This window comes from Accipiter gentilis, chromosome 24 (assembly GCF_929443795.1).
Source record: "Accipiter gentilis chromosome 24, bAccGen1.1, whole genome shotgun sequence".
In the NCBI taxonomy this organism is placed as follows: domain Eukaryota; kingdom Metazoa; phylum Chordata; class Aves; order Accipitriformes; family Accipitridae; genus Astur; species Astur gentilis.
The window spans coordinates 23,514,140-23,539,796 of NC_064903.1; the positions used below are offsets into that span (position 1 = coordinate 23,514,140).

The window sequence follows — 25,657 nt, forward strand, 5'->3', positions numbered from 1 at the left end:
AGTTCAGGACTACGCATTACAGCAGCTATTTAAACTAGCTTCAGAGGAATCCAGAAAAGGTTTTCACCCCTTCAGGGTTATTCTGTAAGCAGATGTCAAAGCACACTGAGAACCAGTGCACTACTTTGCTTTTGAATACAGCACCATTTGTCCCAGCATTGGCCCCTGTAGGGCTCCACGAGAGGGTCCCCAGTACACACATGTTGTGCATTACGTTATGTATGCTATAACCATGCACACCCCACATTACACAAAGCAAGAGGACAAATGTTTCTATTAAGGCATTTGTACTATGTGTAATATCAGCACTTCAAGACATTGCCCTCGAAATACCTGATCTACTTGACACAAAAAAAATCGCAAACACTTCAGTCAGCCTGCTCTGGAAGGAACAGCGGGATGAGCCTGTGGAAAGGCCCCTGGTACCGCTGGCTGCACACAGATGAGGTGAGCACTGCACCTGGTGCAGCTGGTGTGTTCAGAAGCCTCAGCTAAAAAATCCTGACCATCTGACATTGCCTGTTTCCCATCCCCAACTCCCTTGTTTGCTGGAAACCGGCCTTACAGACTTGCTCTGGAAGAGCCTAGGACAAAGAGCAAGGGATTTTCACAGCAAGAACTAGGCAGCACATGAGATTTTATTTTGCTTAAAATAGAGAGAAAAAAATAAATACATCCACCCACAATACAAAGAGCAGTTTCCAAATTCATGTACTTTTCTCTCAAGGACTTCCTCCGACAGGGAGAACAGAGGCAGTCTGACCCCTCAGAAAGAGCTCCACCTGACAGGAGCTCTGTGGTATCACTGTACATGACCAGTGCACTCAGTCTGACATTTAATGTAAACCAAAGCAAACTGTCGTGTTTACTCCTCTGATTTCAGTGCCTCCCAGAGAAGCCACGGATACCTCCACATATGTACAGTGTATTTACTCCTATATCTCCAGGACATAGGCAACTCTTACAGGATTTCCAGGCCCTGCTCCCTCTGCAGCGAGAGCATCAGCCCACATTCTGCCGGTTGCCGTAGCCTCTTGGGTGTGTATCTTTCCAGTCATCCCAGTTCCGAGCTTTTTGAAGAGCTTCCTCATCATCCTCCTCCTCTTTTTTCTCCTGCTGCTGCTTCTGCAACTCTTCATCAGTTATACCTGCTGAAGGTCAAGAACAGGAGTGAGGGGCAGTAAGACAGTGGAAGATCCCTAATCAAGTTCTCAAAACAGAAGCCCTGCCAGGAGCCAGTCTAGACGGAAAGCAGGAACTGCCAAAGAGCAGTCTAGCGATCCAGTTATTCTCACAGCCTAATAAAGTCTTAAGCTCTTAGTCTTCCTCAGTCAGTGGGTATTTTACAGCCTCATCACATCCCCACTCCCACTCCCCCTCAAGAGGCTCCCCCAATTCTCTATTCCAATCTTTGCTTTGCCACTCCATACCTGGTGTTCTCTGCGGTGCACTCTGACCAGACACGACTCCTTGCCTTCTGCGCTGCTCATACCAGTCATCCACAGTCATAGTAGGCAGGCCGGGATATCCAGCACCAAACACTCTACAGCAAGAGACAGACAGTCAAAGAAGGCACTTTACATCACTACAAGCAGAAACATAGACAACCACGCAAAGAACTACTATGTCACCCAATTTGTACCAACAGTACAAGCCATGTTATCGAGGAGGGCTTGACAACAAACGTATTTCTACAGCCTTGGCCTTCAGGCAACAGACTGGCCAGTAACCTAGCTAAAACAGCATTTAAAGAGTTTGTCCTGCTAGTTTAGAAAGGTGAGGACTGTTCCAGTCCAAAGACCTTGAATCACTTCTCCACCCCAAAGGAGGACACTCTGTGCTAGCTAGCACAGCTTGCCAAGGAGGCCCCTGGGAATTGAATTAGGCACAGTTTGGCTAAATGGATATATGGGAGGCTCAGGGCAGATAATGTCAAAAGCATGACAAGAAATCTGGTTTCTATCCCATTTTGTGCTTCAGCTGCCAAATTCCTTGCAAGAGTCTCACGGTGCCACGAAGTGTTAAGATCTTGATAACCTAGGGAAAGCCTTAGAGTTAAAAACTGTATTATTGGGACTGATGATTCTCTGGCAGGTATCACATCTTCCCAGCCCCTAAGATGACTTATTTGAATTCACTGAAATCTTCCAGACTTTACATTAGATTAAGAGACCACATGTGCTTTTCACTGCTGGGCTCTTTAACAGTGAAGACTGTTACATCACATAGAGGTTAGAGGGGCAGATAAGCCTCACCTCTCCACAGCCTACCAAACAGCAAGCACGTGGCCTATAAACTAACACAGTAATATTTGCTTAATACGATCTCCTCTTCTGCCATCCCAACAGGTGGAAAGAGCATTAGCCAAGACACTGCAGCATGCTGGTAACAGAAGAAATCAGAGAAAGTTCAAGAAATGCATTAAACATTTCCCCCATCCCCTGCCCAGATGCACAACACGTGCCATCTTGACGTGACACACTGCCTGAAGGTAATGACTGGTTTTCTGCATTTGAAAGAGTATCTTAGGCTTGATGTGAGAACACAGCACTGCCTCATACTGTGTCTAAATTATCAGAAAACAACATACTTAGCCTGAGCAGCATCCCGGGTAAGAATGAAAGGTTTCAATGGAGCCCTGACTTGCCGAGAAGTACCGTGTGGTGGTGCTGAAGGCTGAAGATGCAAACAATAGTCACAAGATAATCGTGTAGATGAGAATCCCCTTCTCTGCTTCCCACCCCAAACAAGTTATTAAAGGTCTTGTAGCAGAGAAATGCCTCTGCTGTCAGAGCAACATCCCAAGATGGACAATTCAGGCCTTAATCCAGTTTAAATCATGAACTCCATCTGTGAGCTTCTACAAATCACTTCTCTTGGTGCCTTTGTTACACCCGCTCTGATCAAAGCAGAAAGCTGACAGAGCTAAACCAGATCAGCTCAGATCAAAGCATGAAATATAGCTTATTTTTCCCAGGGATCAAGCACAGTACGTTCTGAAGCAAGTAGAGCTCATCATTCCCGATGATATCACCCAGGGCGCTACAGAAAAGCAAAGTTCTGCAACACCAATAATGAACGCACCGACCGGCTCTGCCAACCAAGCTGGACTGTGGTCTATGTCAGCACGTTATGATTTTTTATTTCTAGACAGATATTTTAGGTGAGTAACATAAAGCCCAGAAACACTATTCTACACAGGAATTGCAGGTCTGTGAGAAACTTTCATCATTCAGAATGGGCATTTCTTTCTGTAACATCTGGACACACTGTAGACCAGAAGTGTAGGTTTGAAAGAAATCACAGTAGTCTTCTCTTCTTTTACAAACATACTTAATTCTTTATAGAGTTAAGGGTCTGGCAGAACCCAGCAAAGTGGAGAAAAGCCTTTGCACGCAGACCAGTTCAGCTCTGATATTCAATGCTCTAGCATTTCATAAGCCATGACTGTCTAGAACATGTGGTAGTAGCAGACAGCAACTAATACAAAAATCAGACCGCTGCCCATTCAGAATTAAACCAAACCCCACCTGCTTGTGCTGTGATTGAGCAAAATTTCAATCAAGAATTCACAGAATAAAACTTGTGTAACTCTGCTACTGAACTCCTCTGGGGTTCATTTACCCGCAACAGTGTCTTATCATCAGGCCTAACTATCCACAGTCCATGGGACCTGCAGTTCAAAAGAGATCTCATACCTGTTTCGCTGTACCTCTGCTCCTCAAGATGACCATTTCTTGGTCAATACTCTCAATTTCCTCCAGACTAGTGTTGATCCATTTCTGGATTTGTAGTATGTAAAATTCCCGTATCTGATCCTCATCTGCTTGCCCGCTCTCCACAAAGGTTCTCATAGAGGCCAACCTGTTCTCCAGTTCCTTCTTCTGCTTATATCTGTCTCAAAGAGAACAAAATGAGATCATTAAGTAGCCTTTCTCTGGCCCAGCCCAGATAAAGTGTTTTCTAAAAGAAACAATTTCCTATTTCTTGAAATTCAATCAAATAAATGTAGTTAGAGAGCTACCTCCTGCCCCAATCCCCTTGTAACTGCTCTTCACAGAGGTGCCAGTTGCTGACCAGTGCTCACTAGGGTACACAAATCCCAGTTATTCATACAGCTCCTCATATCTTTGACAAATTCTTTATGTGAGGAGGACCTGCTCATTTAACAACTGAGTCCTATAGAAGGAGAGATGTACAGGAATGTACCTGTGAAGAAGAGGAGCACTGGCAGCACCAGATCACACTGGTTGTCATTTAGTGATGACCTCTAATAATGTGTAAGCAAGCAGCAAAACACCAAGCAGGGGCATCCATCTCCCCACCTCATCTGACAGGTTTTTGACAAATGAGAACTACAGAAATCAGAGGAGTTCCAATCTTCTTAAAAAAGGCTTTGAAAATGCACAGTTATATACATACATGCAGGACCAAGATCTTTTCCTCTCATCTTCCCCATCACTTCCACCTGTCAACTCAAATTTAGACATTACATAGGACCTTTACTACTCTTTGTAAGAGGTTTAACATGATTTCATGTATTTAAAAAGAAAATTGTATATAAAAAGGGAGGTCATGATGGTTTGCTGTTGTAATTTAAGTACCTCCTGTCTGTTAAAGGCAGCTTTAAGAAGACAATTTAAATTTAGAGGCGCCTCTCTCAATTATTTTTTTCTTCTCCATGCAATCCTTGAAAATTAAGCCTCCCAGGTAAAATTAGGCAAGCCTGGCAACATTAATCTCCTGGAGAAAACAGGACTTTAACTCATTGGCTCCTTCATGGAGAAAACCAATGTAATAGCTATTTTGAGTTGCTTCTGTATGACACAAAGATATCAAGAAGCTGCTTATAAGGCAGATTAGAACACTTTTCCAATTCCTGTCTCAGGTGTTTGTGTGTGTGCAGGTCGTTTTTTAATATAGTTTTGGCTTTCTGGAATTTTTGACCTTTTCAGGAATTAGTTATTAAAGGGGAAAAACTACCTATATAGTAAGTTCCAGGCTAAATCCTTGTGTCCCACTTCCTTCAGTTACAGTGCCACCTGAACGAATAGTAAGGACCAAGGATTAGAAACCTACGGGAGCTGAAAGGCCAAGGAGCATAAAGTTCTAAAAAACAAACCCCTGCTTGGACAGAACTCACAACGCGGGCACCTCCTGTTTGTCTTTAAGCGGAAAGAGTCACGGTACAGGCAAACACAAGCTTTCAGCAAGAGGGGAGTTCAGGCGTAACCAAAGCCCTACCTGTGGCACTGACAACTCACTCGCGCTTGGGAGGTGATGCGCAGGTCTGAGACTGCTGACAAGCAGCCCATGCTGAAAAGGTTTTGCTGTGCTGACCCCAAAGGTCCTGATGTATTCTAGTATCCCAAACCCATCTGAGTTAGGTTACTCTCTAGAATATAAATCTTATTTTTGTATTCACGCAATTTAAACAGCTCTCCAGCCCAGCTTGGGCCTTTCAGTGCTACCACAATAAGCAACAATTTGATTGTCAAAATCCCTAACTAAAGCATGACAAAGAGGCATCAAGAACCTCTTTTTTAAAGATCTAATAAGCACATCAATAGGTAACTTCCAACATGGGTGGCTTTATGCAGTTAGTGGTGATTAAAGAACTAATCATAATAACTTTTGTGCAGTTCTTCAAAGACTAGAGACTAAAGACATAAATGCGTCTCTCCAGTCTGTGCACAAGTCAACACCATTAAGTAATAGGCGGTGCGTATCTTAAAATGAATGTTTAATGACCAAAGTATTCCAGCATCAAGGGAACCAGTTCTTTCCTGACAGTCGTTGTCCGTACAGTCTCGCACTGCCAGAGGCTCTCCCCTTCTCTTAAACTGATTCCTGAAAGCCTGTAAACACCGCAAAGCAAGAGCTTACCTTTCAATTTTGGCTTGCCTACTCGACGCCATGGCCACCAGGCTAGGCTGGGTGGCAGCGGGTCCCCCCGGGGATGGGCTCCCAGCATCTTCCTCTGCTGAGGGGCTGGCAGTGGCGGGGGGCAGGTGGAAGCTGCCCAGCCTGTAGCTCCTGCAGAGCTTGAGGAAACGCCAGAAGTGGGCCCGAGCACTCTCCAGGTGCTCCAGCCTCCTGCTCAGGTCGACCTGCTTCAGCGTCAGGGCCCCCAGCAAGGCGGGCAGCAGCAGGTACTTCAGGTCGGCCGAGGCGATCTCCTCCAGCTCCTCGTTCTCGCTGCAGGGAGGAAAGATGAGCCTTCCCGTTCCCGCTCCGCTCCACCTGGGCCCGGCCAAGCCCAGCCCGCTCCGCCGCGGCCCGTGTGGAGGTGGCAGAAGCCTCGGAGGACCCTCCCACGGCCTCGGTGGGTGCCCCAGGCTCAAGCCCAAGCCCAGGCCCAAGCCCAGGCCCGGGCCCTCCACTCACCTGAACAGGTCCAGCTGCGCCACCATGGCGGCCGCCCGCTGCAAGGCGTCCAGCCCCTGCCGCACCTTATCCTGCACGGCCGGGGCTCCCGAAGACGGCTCGGTGCCGGTCTCCACCTCCTCCCAGAGCCGCCGGCCCACCGCCAGCAACTCCGCCAGCCGCGGCCCCGCACCGGCCCCCTCCGCCATGCTGGGCCGGGAAGGCACCGCCGGAGAACCGCTTCCGGGTCGGCCGGGAGCGACCCTCCCGCTCTCCCCACCGCCATCTTGGTGAGGGCGGAGGGAGGGCGCCGCCATCTTGGTAGGGGTGGGTCGGAGGCAGGGCCTGGCGAGGCCTCCCCGGGCCCGTCGGGCTCCGGGCTGGGCCCGCCGCCCCCGGCCGGGCCCGGGGACCCCCGTGGCGGGCGGGTGGCGTCACCTCTACGAGGCTCGGCGGGGCCACGGTCCCTCACATAACGTCCAGCGCTCCCAAAGTTTGTGCTGCAGGTTCCTGGCCGAGGCACAGGCCTCCCCAGCGCCTGCCAAGGGAGCTCCTGGGGAAGGCGTAGCGGTGATGCGGCCCAACGAAGAAGCACAGATGAGCATAATTAGATAAACTGACAGAAAGTGTGCACCTCCCCCCTCCAGAACAGGGAACGAGAGGGGCGAGGAGGGCATGATGGCACTGAAATGGCTCCTGAGCCCTTGGTGGAGGTGTGCAGGTCATGGAGGGGGCCTGTCCTGCCCTGGGTGCTTGGGCAGATCCTCCGTTCTGGGCCGGCAGGTGAGAGGCAGGGTCCTCTTCTGCTCTTGGCAGAGCCCGGGTGACATTTAGGCTTAGGACACCAGCTGGGTTCACTACGGGCTTGTGCTGTCGCCGCACAGCCTGAGACCTCGATCCGACGAGATGGTCCCGGCAGCATGCAATGCACAGCGTGAACGCTCAGCAGCGTAGCGCTACATTTCAGGGTTTTTTTTTTAAGCACAACGCCTTCCATTTCTTTTCTCTGTATTCTTTTTGTGACAAAAGTAAGGATAAGCAGCCTTTCTCATTTTTTATTTAGCTCCTAAGTCCCTTCTTCCAATAGCTCTGAAATTTAAACGGGCATAAGGCAGGTAAGGGTTAAAGCTAAGCTTTTAGGAACTGATGTGGATCCCTTAAAAATGCAGGTAATTGATCTAGACATGAGAAATGTGTATACTCTATAAGGATAATTCAGGGCCAGCTGGAAGCACTCAGCCACCAAGAGTGAGTCAGTTTACAATTTACTCTGTCTTCTTCATACCTACGTGAGACAGCTTGATAAAAAGTTACTCATAAAAACCAGAGGAGCTGGGGTTTAGGTCCCCGTTTGCTGTGCCCTGTGGCGTCACTGACCCGTCACCCTCCCTCTGTGTGACTGCTTTGCTCAGGCTGCAAAGGCAGGCGCCGGTAGTGTGAGGTATGTCAAGAGTTGACTGTGTCATTCTGTGCTGTTCCTGCATGCCAGGCAGGAGATGAAGAACAATGCTGTGTCCGGTGGTAGGAAAATTAATTAATATAATGATTGGAAGTGGAATGGGGCCAGGAATCTACAGCTGTTTGTTCTTCACTAGCAGAAGATGCTTTGGCATCTCCAACAATTACAACCAGTTCACTTTCATCAGAGCAATATCACTCTCAATACAGCATCCTCCCGCTTCCCTTCATATATATTAGTTAAAAGCTACAGTTAAAACCTATCACATCATCACCCGCTGTAACCCCTAAGATTCAACATTTCAGCAGCACTTTTAAGGATCAGAGCAAAAGAGACTGCTAGGGTGAACTCCTCCCGTGCATTATCCTTTGTGTTACTGAGAGACTCTCTCAGCAGTTCACAGATCACCTTTCTATAGGATATCTCTGTTTAATCTTTAACAAACATCTCCTTAGGGCATTCTCCTTGGAAGCCTTCACCTCTCAGAGCAAGCCAGGCAGGTTCATAGGCTTGCTCTCCAAGTAATTGTAAATAGGCTGATGATGGAGTGTGGGGTCTCAGACCGCCTACCCTCCCCTTAAAACCGGAGGGTGTAGGAGAGGCAGTTTTCACCCAGATTGTCAGGGGCAGCACAGGACAGGCCTTGAGCAGCACATTATCCTGGCTCACAAGGCAAGCTAGACCAAGAGAATAGGAAATCCGTGTGAGGCCAGGTTTCCTTTGAGATGGAGGAGGCTTTGCCTCTAAGAGCCGAGTGGGTTAGCTGGCTGGAAGCTCTTGAATCTGCTTGCTAGAAGTTAATCAGCCTTGTTTTTAATCTGCTGTCCCAACCGGTCAAGAATAGGTTTCATTTACACTGTGGGAGCATGAAATGAGTAAGGGTTAGTGACCAGAATCACCCACAGTAAGCTCTTCAGTTCCAGCGTAGCAAACCGCACGTACCCGCACATGTTGTTCTCCTCCTGCCTGAGGTCTGCCTGGCAGGACATGGTTTTTTGAGCTGCCCCTTCTAATTACAGAGCTAATGTTCTCAACACAAGGAAAAAATAAATTATTCTTTGGAAGGCATAATTACCCAGCAAGTCCCTATTCACACCACAATGAGCCTCAAGCTGGAGACTACAGGAATAGTAGCTGTGATTAGTCCCACTGCATGTGAAAAGGGGCAGTTCCTGGAGCTTTGGCAAGCTGGGGATCAGTCTCTCCCACTCCCCAGTTCTGCCAGGTGTCTCTCTGTGGTAGGTTTTCAGCATAAAGTCAATGTCTAGTGATCAGCCTCAGCTTCTGGAGGGTTCTTACATTTCCACTTCCAGGCATGAAATGTGCTCACGTGTTTTCCATTATACAGGTAGTAAAACCTACCGCCACGGTGTATTGCATTTAACACACATGTGTAGAACATCTGGCCATGCACATCCAGAAGGCCTGTCTGGTGCTTCCAAGGAGCTCCAGCATGTTATATGTACATCCAGTCTTCCTGGAAGGTACCAGAGCTTCTGCATGTTGTCCTACACGACACGAGTGCTGCTCCAGCCAGACAGAAGCATGCCTGGAAATTCCTTATTCCACCACATAGCACAGGCACCGTGGTCACAGCTGACACATACACAAGCCGAAAAAGTCCTCAAAATCTGTACGGCCCCAGTTCTGGGCTGGTGGGAGGATGCTCCTGGAAAAGCCCAGTTGGGTGGCAGCCCCAGGGTGGCTCACAGGCCCACAGCAGCTTCTGCTCTGGAGAGGAGACTGTTCTGCAGCTCCCTCCCTGCTTTAATTCACTTTCTAATGGACCTTGGAGGCAGCGTCCCCAGGGATGCACAAAGGGAAGAGACTTACTATTTAGTGATTCAACAGGGCGGCCATGGCACCTTCTCCGCACTGGCAGAAAGGCGATTCAAAAAGTCCACCGTGAGCAGCCTCCAGGATTCTGCCCACACTGAATGTGGATGATTCTAAGCAAGCGAGAGAGAGAAATACAGGTTGGTGAAGGGAGATGAGGGTGCTCAGAAACACCACCACACTCCTCCTGGTCCCTGCAGATGTGATGGGGATGCCACAAACCCGCAGTGTCTGGGACTTTTTGCACTCTGACTGATCAACTTGCTGAAATACAGGTTTCAGAGCTGGAAGGGATGCCAGCCTGCCCAGCCCAGGAGGAGGGATGGAGGTCTGCTTCCCCTCTGGACCTCACACAGCCACTGCCACATCTGTCCTTCAAGCTATGCCCAAGGGCCCTCAGTCTGCTGCCTAGTTCCCCCTCTGGTCTTATGGCTGTTACTCACCTATGTTGATTTGTCCCTGTCCCTCAGCTGAAGATCCCCATAAGGACAATCCCTATTATTATTTGTCATCCTTAGGGCATCATGATATTGCTGAACACCCCAGAAATAAAGGAGAACAGAGATGCAAGGGTTTTTCCTTAAATACAAGTGTTTACTCATGTTTGTGTCTTGCGGTGTGATAGTGTAGGCACCAACCATCCCAAAGGTCAAAGCAACATCCCCCAAATATTTACAGCAGTACAGATGTTGATCAACAGCTGAGCCCCCAGGCAGCGGCCACATCCCGTACATTCTCCTTGTACTGGCTCAGCTTTCTTTGTGAAGAGCACAAGCAAAAAGCAGGTGGAGGTCCTGACCCATGCTCCAGTCCGAGCTGCAATCCAGGGCTGTAGGGAAGAAATATCGCAACGTGTTCTTGAACACAGAGTCATTCTTCCTCCAAAACACTTACTTGATTACCAACAGCTTGTTGCCCTTGCTCAGATTATCCTCTTGGAATAAGTTATGCAGCGTCCCTCAATGAATAAAGAAATAAAAGGGGAAAAAAGTAATCAGTGCTTTAGCAGCAAAGTCAAAAGAGTCCATGAAAATCACTTGCCTTTCTCCAGACTTCATTTTCTGCACGAGTCTAACCAGCAGGGAACGATCACATTCATACCAGCGTTACTCCTTTCAAACCCCAATTAAAAGTCAAGCAGTAACCAAGAGGAGGCTTTTCAGAGCAAACCCGTTGCCTGGTTCTCACCACATTTCATGAAGAGGGATGGTTTTCTTCTATACACAAGCCATTTTCACAGCCATCTCTCCCATAGCACCAGAAAGTGAAAGACTTCTGCCATGGCCATGGAGAATTCAGCTCCGGGGAGTCTCATTTCCAGAGAGACAGATAAACAAAAAGCCACAAAAACATCAGGAAAAATGGCTAATGACAGGAAAGTCAAAGAGGTAGAGCCGTCACATTAGCAGCGAGCCCGGCGAGGGTTCGTGAAGCAGAGGGTAATGACAGCAGCCTACCGCAGCCTGGAGAGGACCGATTGTGAAAGCAGGGCAAAAGAAACGCGTGAGGAAGTGTCTGAAGGGCTGCAAAGCCACAATTGTTACAGAGATGCTCTCGGTTTCAGGGACACTGCTACTGTCCTTGCCCAGGTTTATTCAGGTCCTGAAGGGCTATCTGTCAGACGTGGAGATGTTTAGGGGTGGGAGCAAAGGTGTAGAGGGTTGGACAAAAGCCTTCTTGCACTGATTTCTCTGGCAGAGTGTTGCAGTGACTCGTGCTGGAAGCCACTCACTGGAAGGTGATATCGGGTCTGAGTTTTCCCATCTTTTTACCTCAGAGGGTGCTTGTGCTAACCCGGGCTGTGGGAAGGAGCTCCGTGTTCTGCTGGCACCTTCCTGCTGGCTTTTCTGTCCAAGCAGGGTTAGAGAGGGAAAATGCATCCAGTCAGATGGATCTCCTCAACCCGTGGGGCCAAGCACAGGGTTTATTCCATCTGGATCCATCATCGGATGCCGACTGCCTTGCTCTAGGAGACTCTTCCAGTCCAGCGGATCTCACAAGCCTGGTAAATCCAGGTATGGGCCCAGATTACACCACCTCCCACTCAGCATTGTCACTTGGCTGTCACCTCCCCACCATCGTCCTTCCCGCCAGCCTGACCCTTTGCACCCTTCGACTAATTACAGTGCTTTCCAATTTCCTGCAGGACACAAACGGAGCCCAAGGTCCTCGCTGCTGATTGACCCCTCCAGTCCTTTCCCAGCTCTTCCCTGTTGGGCTTGCAGTCAAGATGCAAGAAGCCAGGGAAGGAGAGGGCTCTGCATATTCAGCACTTGACCCTGCCTTTTCCCAGGCAGAAATTCAAATGGGACCTCTCTAGGAGGGGATCACGACATCTCCCCGGGGCATTCCTAGCTATTGTGGCTCTTCTCCTCTACCCCAGGCTATGTGTGTTTGTAGTTACCAAATGCAAATCACATTTCCCACCCTCCTGGCCGAATCTCTCACTCCACAAGATCCTTCCCCTGTTTTTTTTCTCACCAGCTCGTTTTGCAATGCTCTGCAGAGTTCACAGCCCCTCCCGGTTTCACCTCCCTCTGATCTGGCTAGGCACAGCGAGGTGGCTATAGGGAAGGTATTTAAGCAATCCTCCTAATTAAGTACCTGCATCACCTCCCCGCTTCAGCCTGGCTCTGGACACAGAAACTGCAGCTATTTTGCAGCCTGGCTGCTGGAGACTCCCTTTTCTGAGGAATGCTGGTGGCTAACCCCTAATTGCATTTTAAAAGACAAACTCCAGATAGCTTTTTGGCCTTTGGCAGCTGTGAGGGAAGCCTTGCAAGCTGTGGCTTTACTGTCACTCTGGGAAGGCTAGATGTCAGCAGCTAGATCAAGTCAATGGCACATTAACAACTGATAATGATAGTTAACTCGCTTGGTTAACTATGTGAGCATATGCTTCACCCCTGAGCATTTCAACTTCCAGCTCCCAGGCTTGTCTCAAGCCACCTTTGACTCTCGGCTGTCGTTCACTGTTAATACAGAAACCTGGAGCACATTAAGTGGAGGGGACGGTTTACAATAAAAGCTCATGAATTGATTCCGTGACCCAGCAGAGGCTATTAAAAATGATTAAATGAATATGGAAATGAGTAATCGTACAGCTGGACTTAGGGCTGAACGAGGCCAACTCCATTCAATGCAAACCACAAATAAACCAAGGCGCACGCAAAGCCACCAGAGTCTCTAGGTCGTGGCATGAGCTGCAGGAAATTGCCCTAGGATTTCCATCCTGTTTACCTGTCCTCCTTGTGCTGCGGGTTCTCCTCAGCACCTCTGGGCTTAGACTCATCCTTTCTCCCCAAAGGCTGCATGACTGGGAAGCTCTTATCCCATGGAAGCGCTTAGTTTCCGTACTACGGGAAATGGGGGGCCATCAGAGCCCCCATCCCTGGCTCCTGACTCCTTGCTGTTCACACACGTGCTCTTGACTAGTCCAGCCCACATTCACAAGGATCAGAAAATGAGCCCGGACTGCCTCAGTTTCCAGCCACCAGCACTGAATCCCAGGAAGCCGGATTCCTTGCTGGCTGGTGAGAGACCTGAGGAAGCAGGCGATAGAAAGCTTCCCACAGGTTTTCCATATGTGCACAGTAGCTGAGGCTGACAGATAGCTGTAATTAAAGACGCAGGAAGAGTTAAAACTGAACTGGTCCCCTGCTGCGTGTAAGGGTACGGACACGGGGCTTTATGCTCACCTTACAGCCTTGCTTTCTCTGTGGCCAGCTGAGAAGGAGTTGGAGAAAGGAGGTTGACCTAGGAAACACGCCGCAGAGAGGTATAGTATAATACATTTATTTTAAAAACACACACCAGAATCCCACTTGCAGCAAGTACAGAGACTAAAGGTTCCTTCTTATTTCCCTAGGTCCCTGGAGTCATGTCCTCTCTCCAGGCCAGAGTGCCAGCACACCTGGTATTAAGGGGGTGGAAGGAGTGGGCTGAAGATCTTAGTGGTCTAAAAGAGGGGGCAGGAAGGACAAGCCATGAATATGCCACACGTTGAGTGGGCTTCCACCTCCACCACAAGCCCAGAGGGCAGAAGCTACAGTGCTGCCATGGCTGCCTTGTTAATACAAGACTGCTGGGTGCAGTTTTGCAATGCTGCCCTGCTTTGGCAGCCTCTGGGACGACTCCTCTCCCTAGATCTGTCTGCTGTCATCAGTCATCACTGAGAGCAGCGGCGATGTCCATGCAGGTCATGGGGAGGATCGACAAGTTCTGTCTCCTGGAGCAATAACTGGTTCTGCCTGTGTCCCAGCCTGTGTCTTCATTTCAGATGCTGCAAAGGGCACAGGACCAGTAGTTGTCCCCGAGGAGGAACATTCAATGGTGTTGGGTGAGCCCACAGTGGAAACCTGTCCCCAGAGGAGCTGCCCATGACCCCCTCACCCGAAGCAGCTTTCTTCCCCTGCAGCCTTCTCCCAATGGACGACTGTCTACCCCCCTTCCCATCCATCACTCCTGGCTTTCAGGCCACTGTCAGAAACCTCCTGCAAAGAGACAATGGCAGCCCAGGGTCCCCATTCACCCTTGGAGAAAAGGGCCTGTGCATGCGGAGTGATAAATGGTTGGTCCCCAGCTGGAGACAGAGGGCTGGACACTCCCGATCAGCTGCAGGAGGGCAGCCCTTTGTCTTGCTCTGGAGAGATGGAACAGAGGTCGGCCTCTGGTCTTAGGCTTCCCGGCATCTCTCAGTTTGAGGTCTGCCATGGTAATGCGAGAGTCCAGGCTTCCCGCATAGCCGCCTTCTCGCCGTAGCTCAGAGCATCCCTTGCGGTTGGCGTTGGGTCTCCAGCCGTGCCCCGGAGGAGACCAATGCAAGAGTCCTCCCGCCTGCCGTGACACCTCTGGTGTTATTTACAGACATATCTCTCCACCTTCCGCCAACACTTCTTGCACACCACGTAGCAGCACCAGTGATACTTGCAGTGACACCTCTCCACCACCTCCTCCGTGTAGGCATTGTAGCCGCGGCCGCAGCACATCAGGTTGCAACTGTCGCTGCCCACGGAGGTCTTGTTGCATTGCCTGTCGAGAGGAGGATGCGCAAGCGGGAGCTGAGGGAGCGTACCTGCCCACCCGTGGCACCCACGGCTCTCTGCCCTGGCCTCCTCCCGGAGCTTACTTGCCCATAGCGGGAGGCAACGAGCTGCGCGGGTCTGCTTGCAAACTGGGGTCGATGGCAGCTCGCGTTACTGCGGCAGCGTTTGAGCAGCTGCGGCTGAGGTTGGGCACGCTCGCTCGGTATCACGCTGGGGGCAGGAACTTCCCATGGAGAAGGAAGGGCGGATGGTTAGGACCAGGAAATTTTGCTACTGCTAAATCTAACAGGGATTGCAAGTCATAGCCCTGAGGCAGCCCTGGCTCAGCCTTCAAACGAGCCTTCCCCATCTCTCTAAAAACTCCCCCCCGTGCCACCCTGCAGCTAATCCGGAAAGGAGACATCTGGGAAGCACCATGGACTCCGAGGACTGCTGAACCGTCTCCTGGTTACTGGCAGGCAGCACCCAAAGGCTTGCAGGGAGAGGCTGTATCGCCCTTTCTGACTCCCCACCGGATGGATCCTGTCCTGGAGAGTGGAGCTGACGGACTCTCAGTGAGGGCTCTCCCTTGCCTTTTTAGAATGACATCTGCCTTCCTGCCCTTGGGACTTGAAAATGCCAAGGTTTCGCAGCAGTCCCTGTGGTGTCCACATCTGCTCATCCACACCAGCTTCCCGGAGCAGGCTCTCAAACCCAGTGGTACAGACACTCATAAAATGGGAGGCTCAGTTAGAGCGTATTTGCAGCAGTTTCTTACCTGTCCTGTGTCCCCAGAGACCCCAGGTGGAGATTCGGTGTGCAGTAGTCAGGAGAGTTGTTGAGATAAACCAGATCCGTCTCTTTCACTGGCCTGACGTCCATTTCTTTGGGTATCAGCTGCTTCCTGGGCCCTATAAGCCGGTGGGTCACCTTGATGGCTGCCAGGTACTTGGACTTGAGGTCAGAGGCAATTTCATCCAGGTTTGGCAGTCCTTTCCAACAGGTCTTCACCGAGCAGGAGCCTGAAACACCATGGCATTTACACTTGGTATCCAGGGAGTCACTCAGCACCTGCAGAGGACAGGAAAACATGAATTTCCTTCTGCTTTCTCCTGGTACCCACCCTAGGGATTGATTTGCAAAGAGCATCCATGGGAAGTTTCAGGAGACGAAAGAGCTCAGCTGCTTACTGCCACCTTTAAATGAATATAATGGGGCAATCAAGGACTCGGCCCTGCTTCGGTCCCCTTGTGATAAGAACCCAGCCCTTGGGCAATTCCCTGCTGGAGCTTGCAATGGGGCTGGTGGCTTCCCTAGCCATCACGGGTGCAGGTTGGCCACGTCCTCACCTGGGGAACAGGAGCGCGTGAAAGCACAAAACCCCGCAGTTCTGGGCAGGGCTGGGAAGCCCAGCTGGAGCGGAGCAGGACGGGCCTCTGCTCCCATCGGAGGGGTGGAAAGAAGTGCTGGAAGTACTGGTGTGAAGTGGCAAATACCTTGTGCTAGGTGTGGAAAAGGTGCAGGGATGTTTGGGGGGAGTGGGTAGCCGTGGGGGGTGTCTCTGCAAACGCCTGTAACTCTGTTTTAACCGTTTAGTTGCCTCCTGACCTTAAGGACAGCATCCCAAGAGCCTGGCCGGAGGCCACCGCCTTCCATTAGGCGCCTCTGCCCACCAGGCTGCTGTAAGGTGTGCTGGGCTGCAGCAATCCGTGGTGGGCACCGTACCCACCTGCCGGCCCACCGCATTGTTGTGCAGATGCATGGCCTTCAGCGCTTGTGTCCCCAGTTTGCTGGATTTTAAGGGACTGTCAGCAAAAGCGGTGCCGAGCTGGAGGCCGTAGCGCAGGTTGTCCCCGCAGCCACCCCATCTGAAGTCCGGCCCGGGGACCTCCGAGGGGACGGAGCCGCAGGAGCAGAGAGGGAGTTCTCCCGAGGTGCAGGCTTGGGCGATGGAGTGCGTGACGGCGGCAGCAGCCAGGGCGTAGACAAAGGCGGATTCCCGGGTCCCTGGGAAGAAGAGGGGGAGATGTCCTTCCTCCCTGCCCAGCCAAACGCTCCTCTCAAAGGTCTCACAGTGCAAATGGGGGATTTTTCTTCTTGCAATAGGATAAAACCAAGGCCAGGCGTTTTTCTTGCACTGTATTTTTAACCCGTGCCACCCATTATATTACGCTGTCAGTATACAGCCTATGTCCTCACCTCTTCCCCCTTTTTTCTGGAGCCTCTAGCAGCTGTTTTTGTTTGAAATGGAAGTTACCGCCTGGCATCTCCTGCAGATCTAAGTTGCGCAGGATTAACACCAGTGTGATAGCAGCCAGCATTCTCCGAAATAGGTATCTAAGGCAAAACTGACACCCATCAGCTGAACAGCAGTGCTGCACGCTAAAGTAAAGCGCTGCCTGCCTGGAAAGCTACGTGGGGCAGAAAGAGGAGAATGAACACAGCGGATGAAGCATCCTTTACCTTTCAGCAGGTCGGGGCCAAAGCTGGGGGCGCGTTGGATGGAGGAGCAGTTCCACCTCATGTCTGCGAAGGTCTTCTGGCAGACGCTTTTGGTCTGGCGGGCGGCCCGGACGATGCTGTGCATGACCTCCAGGTTCCTCCGACACATCTGGAACTGGTCCGGCACCAACCCGGCGAGCAGCCGGCAGTGGTGGCTTTCATTCCAGGCCACCCCGCTGCCGCTCTCCGTCAGCCCGCTGCGGGGAGAGGATGGGTATCAATGGGGTGAGAGGGACCACCGGCACCCCTCCGGGGACCCAGCCGGAGAGGGGGAGCCCCAAAAGGGGGGAACCCCAAAAGGGGGGCACTGGGAGGGGGTGCATCCCCCCCCCATGGGGCTGCTTGCTACTCACAGCCAGTGGATGGCCGCGGTGAGCCCCAGCTGGCAGAGAAGCACGGCGGTGGTGGTGGGGTGACCCATGGCCGGGACTGGGACCCGGACTGGGGCTGGGACCCGAGCTGGGATGGGGGCTGCTCGGTGCAGCCGCCCCCTTTTATAGCTGCAGGCAGCACGGTCCTCCCCCCCCCGGGGAGGGGAACAAAGGCGGTTTCGGTGCCATTCACAGCGGTTTAGGGCAGGGGGTGGGGGTGGAGGGGGGGGGTCCAGCTGTTATTAGCAGCCACCATCCCTGAAACAGCACCTGGGAAGCGATTAAGAGATGACCCGCTGCAGGACGGAGGGGCTCGGGGAGTTGGGGGGCGGCATCGGGTCTGGCACGTCACCCTGCAAAGGGCTGGCGTAGAGGTGCTGGGCACAGGGGGCCCCGATGCCGGAGCCGTGGTGTTCTCCGCTTTTGGCGTCTTTGGGAGAGCCATTGGATCACAAAGCAAATATATGGGTCTTTGCTGGGCATGTAAAAACTCATCCCTGTAACTGCTGGCAGGAATCAGAAAGGGAGGATGTTAGTAAAGGACAGATGGGGTTGGCACAGGCTTATAGTAATTTCTGGCTTTTTTTCTTATTTTCCTTGCAAGGAGGTTTAAAAAATACATTTTACTTGACCCAGAAAGAGTGAAAGTCTCAGCCATCTGCCTCCTCTCTCTCCAGAGACCCATGAGGACAGCCAGGATTCTGCAATAACCAAGACTCCAGATGTATATGTGTCAATCAAGGGTGTGGACACTGGTCTCACCAGCCTGGAGACGACCCAGCCAAAGGCTGCGCTGGGACTGAAGCTCATTGAATGTGGGGAAATCCTGCCCCTAGACACAGACTTCACAGCTTCAGCCCCTCTTCCTACAGACAAACCATCTTACCGACCCATGCTCAGTCGGGGCATCGGCAGCTGCTAGGGGGTTTCATAACTGCAGAGAAAGAGGGGGAGCAGAAGGAAGGGCTCTTGGCATGCAGCCCACGAGCACATTTCAAAACGACGGGGTTAAAGCAACCTCTCCCCGCTGCAGGAAGGTGCTGGGCTGCAGTGCAAGGGCTCCCTCCGCCGCGCTCCGCTCTACAGCCCTGCCCACGCAAACTTGAGAAACAGCCCTAAAACTGAATGCGCCCATTAGAAAACATGTGGTCAGAGCAGGATCTAACTCAGCATGGGGCTGTCTTTAGCTTGTCAGCGCTGCAAACCCCAGTCCATAGTTGGCATTGGGCTTTCTGTTGCCTTCAGCACCCCAAAGTGCACGGGGACAGGAGGGACAGCTAAAGGACTTTGCCTTGACTTTGTTGCTGGGCTTTCCAGATCAGGACTAATGCTTTGATGTGTACTGCTGATTCCAGGCTCCTGAAAACAGCATAACTGGCTTCCACAGCAATTTGCCTCTCCAGGCCAAGAAAATGAGCTTAAAGTCCACTGGCTGTTTCACAAACAGCCCAGAGGGGAGTTTGCCCGGTGCTGTGGGCAAAATGGTGTGTGCATGTCCGTGAGACAGCACCGGGCACAGGTATCAGCTGCAGAAGTGCCCATTTCATTGCAGGGACCAGACTACAGCTGGCAGAAATGATTCAGCCAGGAAAACAGTGCCTGCTTGGACAGGGGGTGGTTTGGTGTGACATTTCCATGGCTTGCACATGCTTGTCACAAGGGTGGGTTTTTTTCTGAATCTTTCCCTTCCTTAAGTAGAAAAACAAAAGTGCGACCTCGCTGCTATGAAGACCTGCAGGAACCAGGTGGGCTGATATTTTCGCACAGTGGGAGGTGACATTTGAGAGAGAAGACCAGCTGACACCAGCTTCTTTTGGAAGCAGTCACAGGTTGAAGACCTCTACTTTGGGCTTTCACTTTCTCCCTCACCGTGCAACTTCCCTTGTCACTGGAAGGTGCTTTCCCTTTACAGCGCGTAACTGGGTGGTTGGTTTGTATCCCCCGTGACCTCCCTTTGACTTGCTACCACGTGCACCAAAACTAGGACACGCAGCTTGAATTGTTGACCTTCCCAAACTACTCCCTTGGGATGAAAAGGCCAAGGTGCTTTGTGCCGGAGCAGTGGCCCGTGAGGAAGGGTCCTGCTAGGAAAGCGCCGAGGTCACTCCCAAATCCCAAGCAGAGTTACGTGAGGCTTAATTAAAGGACAGAGAGAAAAGAAAGAGATGCTGTGTTCAGTGTCCCTGGAATCGGCTGGCTCTGATCCCATTAACCTTCCTCTCCCTGATGCCCGGGGACTGACACCAAAGGGCTCCAAAGCTCTTGTCAGCTGAGGAATGATTTTTCAGCAGGAGGAGGAAAGATACAGGACAAAAGCAAATTTGCTGAGCTGCTCGTCGGGGTGCACAGCTTGGATGTCTCTGCAGAGGGCACGTGGAGGCCAGCCAGTGCTATCCACGGATTTCTGCTTCGGAGTGGTCTGAGCAGGAAGCCTGCCCTGCTCTCGACATCCCACTGGCTGAACACTGGCACTGTTGGGCTGGGAATCCCTGGTTTAGGGCAAGAGGAACCTTTTCTCACTGCAACCAGTACTTAGAAAATTGTGCCCGAGTATTCCAGGGTGGGAAGTGCTTTCCCAGCTGCAGAAAGCGGAGTCCCTGTTGGAGAGGACAAGGGATAACCCAGGTCTATATTCCCTAAACACCAAACCCCGTGTTTTGGTTTCTGTCTCTAAAATGAGGACTAAGCTGATTAAAATAACAACAGTCTGCCTGTTTTTACGGGCTAAGGTAGCAACGAGCATACCCTCTCCTGTAGCACACGCTGCTTCCAACCACCGCAGACCAAGCATCAGGTACCCCAGAGTCCTCCAGCACCTGTGGGACATCAGGGCAGGTCCTGCCCCTCTGCTGCCCTCTCCAGCCCCAATTATTGCCCCATGGAGGAAGATGTAAGGGCAAGTCAGACACTAGCTAGAGCAGTTTGTGATCCCCAGCTGTGGGATGGGTAACTCACAGCCTGCAGGGAGGTCGAGCACAGGCATCTGGGCAGACTTCATCCGTCCGCAGGGGCGATGTGATCTGCTGGCAACGCACCGGCCTCCGTGGGAAGGATGTTCAGCAGGAGCGGGCTCACCTGGGAAAACCGGCCAGGAGGAGATAAGGGAGCATCGGGACGTGCCACGCTGTTTCAGCCTGGGCAGTCCCTAGAGCATCTTTCACTCCCTAGGCTTCCTTATGGTCCCAGACACAATTCAAGCACCCTGGCCATTTCCACAATGCAATTCACATTTTTCTCAGTTTTCTGAAAGCCCCTGGATTTTCAGCTGAACTCAGCTGCTCCCTCATCAGCCCAATGTCTCCCCTAGCATCCCTGCTATTGAAGAAAGCTGCTGTTTGTTTTGCCCCAGTGGTACCTGAGCCCTGGTACTGCCGTCCCCTGTAAGATCAAACTCTCTCTGGCTCCAGTCCCGGGTGGCACGTGGCAGAGATGAACCCAGTCTCCAAACCTGGTCCCCTTCTACCGAGGGCTCTGCAAGGAGAGAGAGTCCCTGTTAAGTCCCCGGCATGATGGATTTTGCTTATACGCATCACAGGACCCTGCGGGTTGAGGTAGAAAAGCCCCACGAAGCAGCACCCACTGTTGGGGCCAGATGCTGGTGCTGTGCAGGAGAGGGTGACAGCACCCTGGGGTGCCTGGGGCCCTGCTGTATGACCAACAGCTGGGTGCTGCGAGACTCCTTCGGCCCCGGGGTAAAGCTGGCGTCCTTTGCCGTGAAGTTATCCATTGTCTTTGGTAAAAGACCGAAGTCAGACCCGTCTCACTGCAGCGACATAGTTTGGCTTTCACCTTTCTTGAGTCAGTTTGGTTCTGCTGGTACTCACTGTGCTCTGGAAGTCCCTGGTATTTCTTGAACATCTCACCTTCTCAATCATGGCTTTTGCAGATCCTTCTCTCAGGTTGACCCCAAATCAGATACGGTGTCCACGCTTCTCCCTTGTGCTAGCCCAAGCGCTCCTTTCACTCTAACCCCGAGGATTTTGATGTTATGAAATCATATTCTCTGTAAGTTCCCTTTTCAGCCTTGGGGAATGGGGAAATGCCTTGGGCCAGAGGGGGACATTGCGGGGAAATCTGAACAGCTTCTGGAGGGATTAGGATTTTTTTGACCAGGAAAAGCTGCTTTTGTCAGTGTTGGGAGGTGCCTGGGTGCTTTTTTGGGCATCATGTGCTCAGTGGGCAGAGGGAGGGCAGTGGTTCACCAAGCATGTGCAAGGCAGGAATTGCCAAGCAAAGGCAATCCTGTGTGCTGGTCATGTCTAACGAGACACCTCCTTCTTCAGACACCATTCAGAGGGACGCAGGACCTCCAGTGGCTTCCAGTCCCTCCAGTTACACTCTGCCCTGGACTCCTTTGCAGCAGGTGTCCTGCATCCAGCCTGCCAGGAGGAGCTGCTTTGCTCCAAATTGTCCCATTGCCACATCTCTGCTGAGGGATGAGGAGGTTTCGGTAGGAACGCAGGCTCTGCTGGAGATGCTAATCCTTCTGGAATGATTTAAAAAGTGACCATCAGCACAAACAGACCCTACGACAGACGATTTCAGACAAGAGGGTCAGGAAGGTCAGCAGTCCCCTAATCTCTCCTGAGCAAGACACAAAGGTGGGCAAAGTGCAAGCCCACCTCTGTGCAGGTGGAGGGGGGGGGAAAGGTCTAGGGTTGCTATCTAGGCGAAGCTGCTTTCCAGTTGGGTGGCCCCAGCATATACTGGTGCCTGGGGCTGTTCCTCCCTGAGGCAGGGCTTTGCAACCCCCCCTCCCCGTGAAACACCCTGTGACCGTAGGTGCTGTGGCATTCACAACACCAGCACCCACTATGGCCAGCGTAGGCTGAGGTTCAGGAGATGGACATCAGGGATGCCCGACCACCTGGGTGGGACATGGAGCATCGTCCTGCCGTTGCCCGAGCTGTTCAATCCAAAGGTGGGTCCGAGTGGGGTTAGAGCTTCCAAACCAAAATGGACCCATCCCCGGCACAAGGGGCTGATCCCTCCTCTGCTCTGCACAGTGTCAGGCCCAGAAAGGAGAGGGGATATTGCCACCTTCTGGCCAGTGGTTTTGCTTTTAAGGGCCACCATCTCCCTTTCGGGTCCTTGGAGAACCTGCTTTCACCATGCTCCTGCCTGTCGTGTTGGTGCTGGCAAGTCTCACATTGCAGCAAGGCACTTTTTTCCCCTATTATCCATGTTGCTTTCAGGCAAACTCCTCAAGGTGTGGATGGCGTCTTATTCTGGGACCTGGAGGATCTCAAACGGGTTGCCATAGCCAGTACATACTGGGGTTGGAATGCAGCTGGGCAGGCAAGAGCACCTGGGTTCCCAGGGGCTTCAGAAGAAGCCATGGACAACAGTCAGGAAAAGCTGCTGGAGAGCAGGAATGCAGAGAGGACGTGTGCGAGGACGGTCTGGCAGGTGGAGGCATCTCATAGCTTCGCAGGTGCTGGGAGCTGTGACCAGTGCTGGGGCAGAGGGGCTTAGTACCACCCTGTCCCCTTCCATTGGGATGCGAGGTCACTGTGGGAGCTGGGCAAGGGCACGAGGAGCCAGCGCCAGGGTAGGGAACAGCGTCCAGCGATTTCTGACGCCAGTCTCCTGCTGCCTCCTACAAAAGGTGATTTTTACCAATCCCTTTTCACAGAAAAGTTTTGCAATGACTGAGTAGTAGGAAAAAAAAAAAAAGCTTCCTCTTAAAGCAAAAAAGCAATCCTTCATTTGATGTCAATTCCTCTTCTTAGCTCAATCCTTGAAACAATCGTAGGGCAAGTGCTAAAAATACCTCTTCCTCTTCCGTGTCAGGCTCTCTCTTGGGGAAGAAGGAGGGCAGGAGGGGATTCCCAGCTCAGGAGAATGGCTTTCCTTCCCCAGCCTGCCCGCGCCGGAGAGCCACCGTGGGGAGAAAGTGCAGCCGCGCTGCTGGGGCTTCATCTGCAGGTGCTGAGCAGAGGGAAAGACCAGAGGGGAGCAGGCGAGGAGCGGGGAGGAACATTGGAAAATATCATCCCCCAACTGCCTGCCTGGTGTTGGCTGCCCTGGGGCCACAGCCCGGAGGGGAAAGCTCAAGGAGAAGCTCACAGGAGGGGCAAGGAGAAGACCTGCTGCTGGGTCGGGGCTTGCCTGCACACGGAGTTTGCTCCTGGGATTAAGCTAATTAGCGCAGGAACATCAAATAGTTGTCCAGGATGGCCAAAGGTTTGTGTCTCCCACTACTGGGACTCGGACAGGGGCCAAAGCAAATGCCCCTGAATGGTTTGTGACCTGCGTAAGCACACGGGGACCCCTCCCCATCTACCCTCCCAGCTGGCTTCCAGGCTCAGGAGAAGCAGCTTCGTATGAGGACCTTCCCCGGGGCTCCCCCGCCATCAGAGTGTCCCGTGTCCCCTCAAGCCCCTGCCGGTCCCCCACCCCACGCTCACCTACCGACTGACCGACCGTGTGAGGAGCCACATCCTTTTGCCCGTGACAACGCCGGGTTGTGGTGACGCAGGTGGCTGCGGCACGCCGTCATGTGGCACTGACGTCTCGGCGAGGAGGCAGGTCGTGCTCCCTGGCCAGCTTCCATCCCGTGTCCCAGAGGTTGCGGACGAGATCCCTGCTGCAGGCGGGCACCCGGGAGCATCCCGTCCCCTCCGGAGGTTGGGGATGCTGGTGAGGGTCACCCTGGGTGCCAGGTGACCGTCCTGCTGCAGAGGGCTGCTTTCCTTTAGCGAAACCGTCCTCCTTCCTCTTTCCGAGGTAGCGGTGGAGTGGGTGACCTCACCACAGGACGGATACTGAGAAGCAGGCTGGGGGTGACGGGGACCGGCAAGGACTCGCTGCTGCCAGCTGATCTCCTCCGGAGCAGCTTACGCACCATGCTGCCTTCCAGCGCCCCAAAGCTGGGACCGGGGACCGTGGGTCTACACCTGCTCGTGGGTTCAAGCTGTAAGGAGACAGACAGAGCACCTGGTGACACTTCACGGGCTGCCGTGACCAGGGCTGCCTGCGGCCGTAGCAATGTCCTCTTGCAGGCAGCACACGCCAAGGCAGCCCAGAGCAGGCTTTGCAGCACGCCCTGTCCCCAGGGCCCGGGAACAGCTGGATTGAGGGGATCCAGCTGCAGAACATGTGTCGGGATCTGCACCCCGTCCCCAGCAGCTCGGGACAACCCGGGCAAGCGATGCTGCAGAAGGCAGTACGGGACTTCACCAGGCAGGGGAGATGCTGGGAGCTGCGTTTCCCTTCTGTCCCCTGCCAGAGTCTCCTCTGGCTGAAGGTCTGCGTGCTGGAGAGCTGGTGGCAGGTCCCAGCCTGGCTGGAGCCCCACCAGAGAGGAAGAAAGTGTCATGAATAACACGCCCGACCTCACTAACTAGGCTAGAAATAGCTGTCAGGGGAGTTTTGTTGAGTCATGCAGAAGAGGCTGTGGCAGTGAGTGATAATGGAAAGCAGTGGTGGCACAGCCCTACGGCCGGGAGGGACACAGAGGCTGATGTCCTGGAGGTGACACATGGGGATGAGCCGCCGCCACCAGCCTCCTGTCCCATCCCAAAGCCGCAGAGCAAATGCCGCATTAGCTAGGAGCACGTAAAAGGCACCCAGCCGTGGGGAGCCAGGCTATGGTAAGATGACAGTGGTTTATGAGATCAGCTGCATTTGGGAATGCATATTACAGCAATATCAGCAAAAATTAAAAGAAACGATACCTTCAGCAGCTGTTCTGCTGCTCTCTGCGCATGGAAGTGGATTTACCTGAGCTCTTTGGTCGGGTGAAACCCAGGGCAGGAGCTGCCGGGCAGAGGGAGGAAAATATCGTTCTCTGCTTTGATGGTTTCACGCCTCACAACGGCCTAAAGCATGTTATCTTGCATTACCTTATAACAGAGTTGGGAGATTTCGGCTAACCTATGCTCTGTCTAAAGCCAGAGGATGAGGAGTGCTCTCCCTGCCAGGCAGGGGCAGCTCGAGGAGCGATAGCTGCCAGCCAGTGACCGCGAAATTCTTCAGCTCTTGAAGCAGATGAAGCTCTGGCTCTTGTCTCCATGGAGAGAAAGGGAAAAAGGGAGGGGAAAGAAAAAAAAAAAAAAAAAAAAAAAAAAAAAGAGTGTGCTGTAATTGAAGTTAGT

At 52.4% G+C, this 25,657-nt stretch overlaps 2 protein-coding genes across 8 annotated transcripts; both read right to left on the minus strand.

Annotated features, from left to right (window-relative positions):
• Nucleotides 1-617: 617 nt before the first annotated feature.
• IGBP1 (immunoglobulin binding protein 1) lies at nucleotides 618-13,449 on the minus strand. Of its 2 annotated transcripts, XM_049827758.1 has the most exons (9): nucleotides 13,360-13,449; nucleotides 10,338-13,275; nucleotides 9,659-9,774; nucleotides 6,388-8,681; nucleotides 5,887-6,198; nucleotides 3,699-3,894; nucleotides 2,591-2,676; nucleotides 1,431-1,543; nucleotides 618-1,148 (listed from the first exon to the last, which is right to left on the minus strand). In XM_049827758.1, exons 4-9 carry the CDS (start codon nucleotides 6,681-6,683, stop codon nucleotides 1,003-1,005), a joined length of 1,149 nt encoding a protein of 382 aa, XP_049683715.1. In that variant the 5' UTR covers nucleotides 6,684-8,681; nucleotides 9,659-9,774; nucleotides 10,338-13,275; nucleotides 13,360-13,449; the 3' UTR covers nucleotides 618-1,002. The 2 variants fall into 2 exon arrangements, with proteins under 2 accessions (XP_049683715.1, XP_049683714.1); XM_049827757.1 differs by lacking the exons at nucleotides 9,659-9,774; nucleotides 10,338-13,275; nucleotides 13,360-13,449 and having other exon boundaries at nucleotides 618-1,151; nucleotides 6,388-6,768.
• Nucleotides 13,441-25,386, minus strand: LOC126050193 (protein Wnt-11b-like). 6 transcript variants are annotated; one of them, XM_049827768.1, is made up of 9 exons: nucleotides 25,238-25,386; nucleotides 23,973-24,846; nucleotides 20,914-21,029; nucleotides 20,514-20,633; nucleotides 17,829-18,259; nucleotides 17,149-17,384; nucleotides 16,415-16,692; nucleotides 15,464-15,756; nucleotides 13,441-14,692 (listed from the first exon to the last, which is right to left on the minus strand). In XM_049827768.1, exons 6-9 carry the CDS (start codon nucleotides 17,294-17,296, stop codon nucleotides 14,518-14,520), a joined length of 894 nt encoding a protein of 297 aa, XP_049683725.1. In that variant the 5' UTR covers nucleotides 17,297-17,384; nucleotides 17,829-18,259; nucleotides 20,514-20,633; nucleotides 20,914-21,029; nucleotides 23,973-24,846; nucleotides 25,238-25,386; the 3' UTR covers nucleotides 13,441-14,517. The 6 variants fall into 6 exon arrangements, 5 of the variants coding, with proteins under 5 accessions (XP_049683725.1, XP_049683724.1, XP_049683726.1 ...); XM_049827767.1 differs by lacking the exon at nucleotides 25,238-25,386 and having other exon boundaries at nucleotides 23,973-25,226; XM_049827769.1 differs by lacking the exons at nucleotides 23,973-24,846; nucleotides 25,238-25,386 and having other exon boundaries at nucleotides 20,914-21,129.
• Between the last annotated feature and the right edge of the window lie 271 nt (nucleotides 25,387-25,657).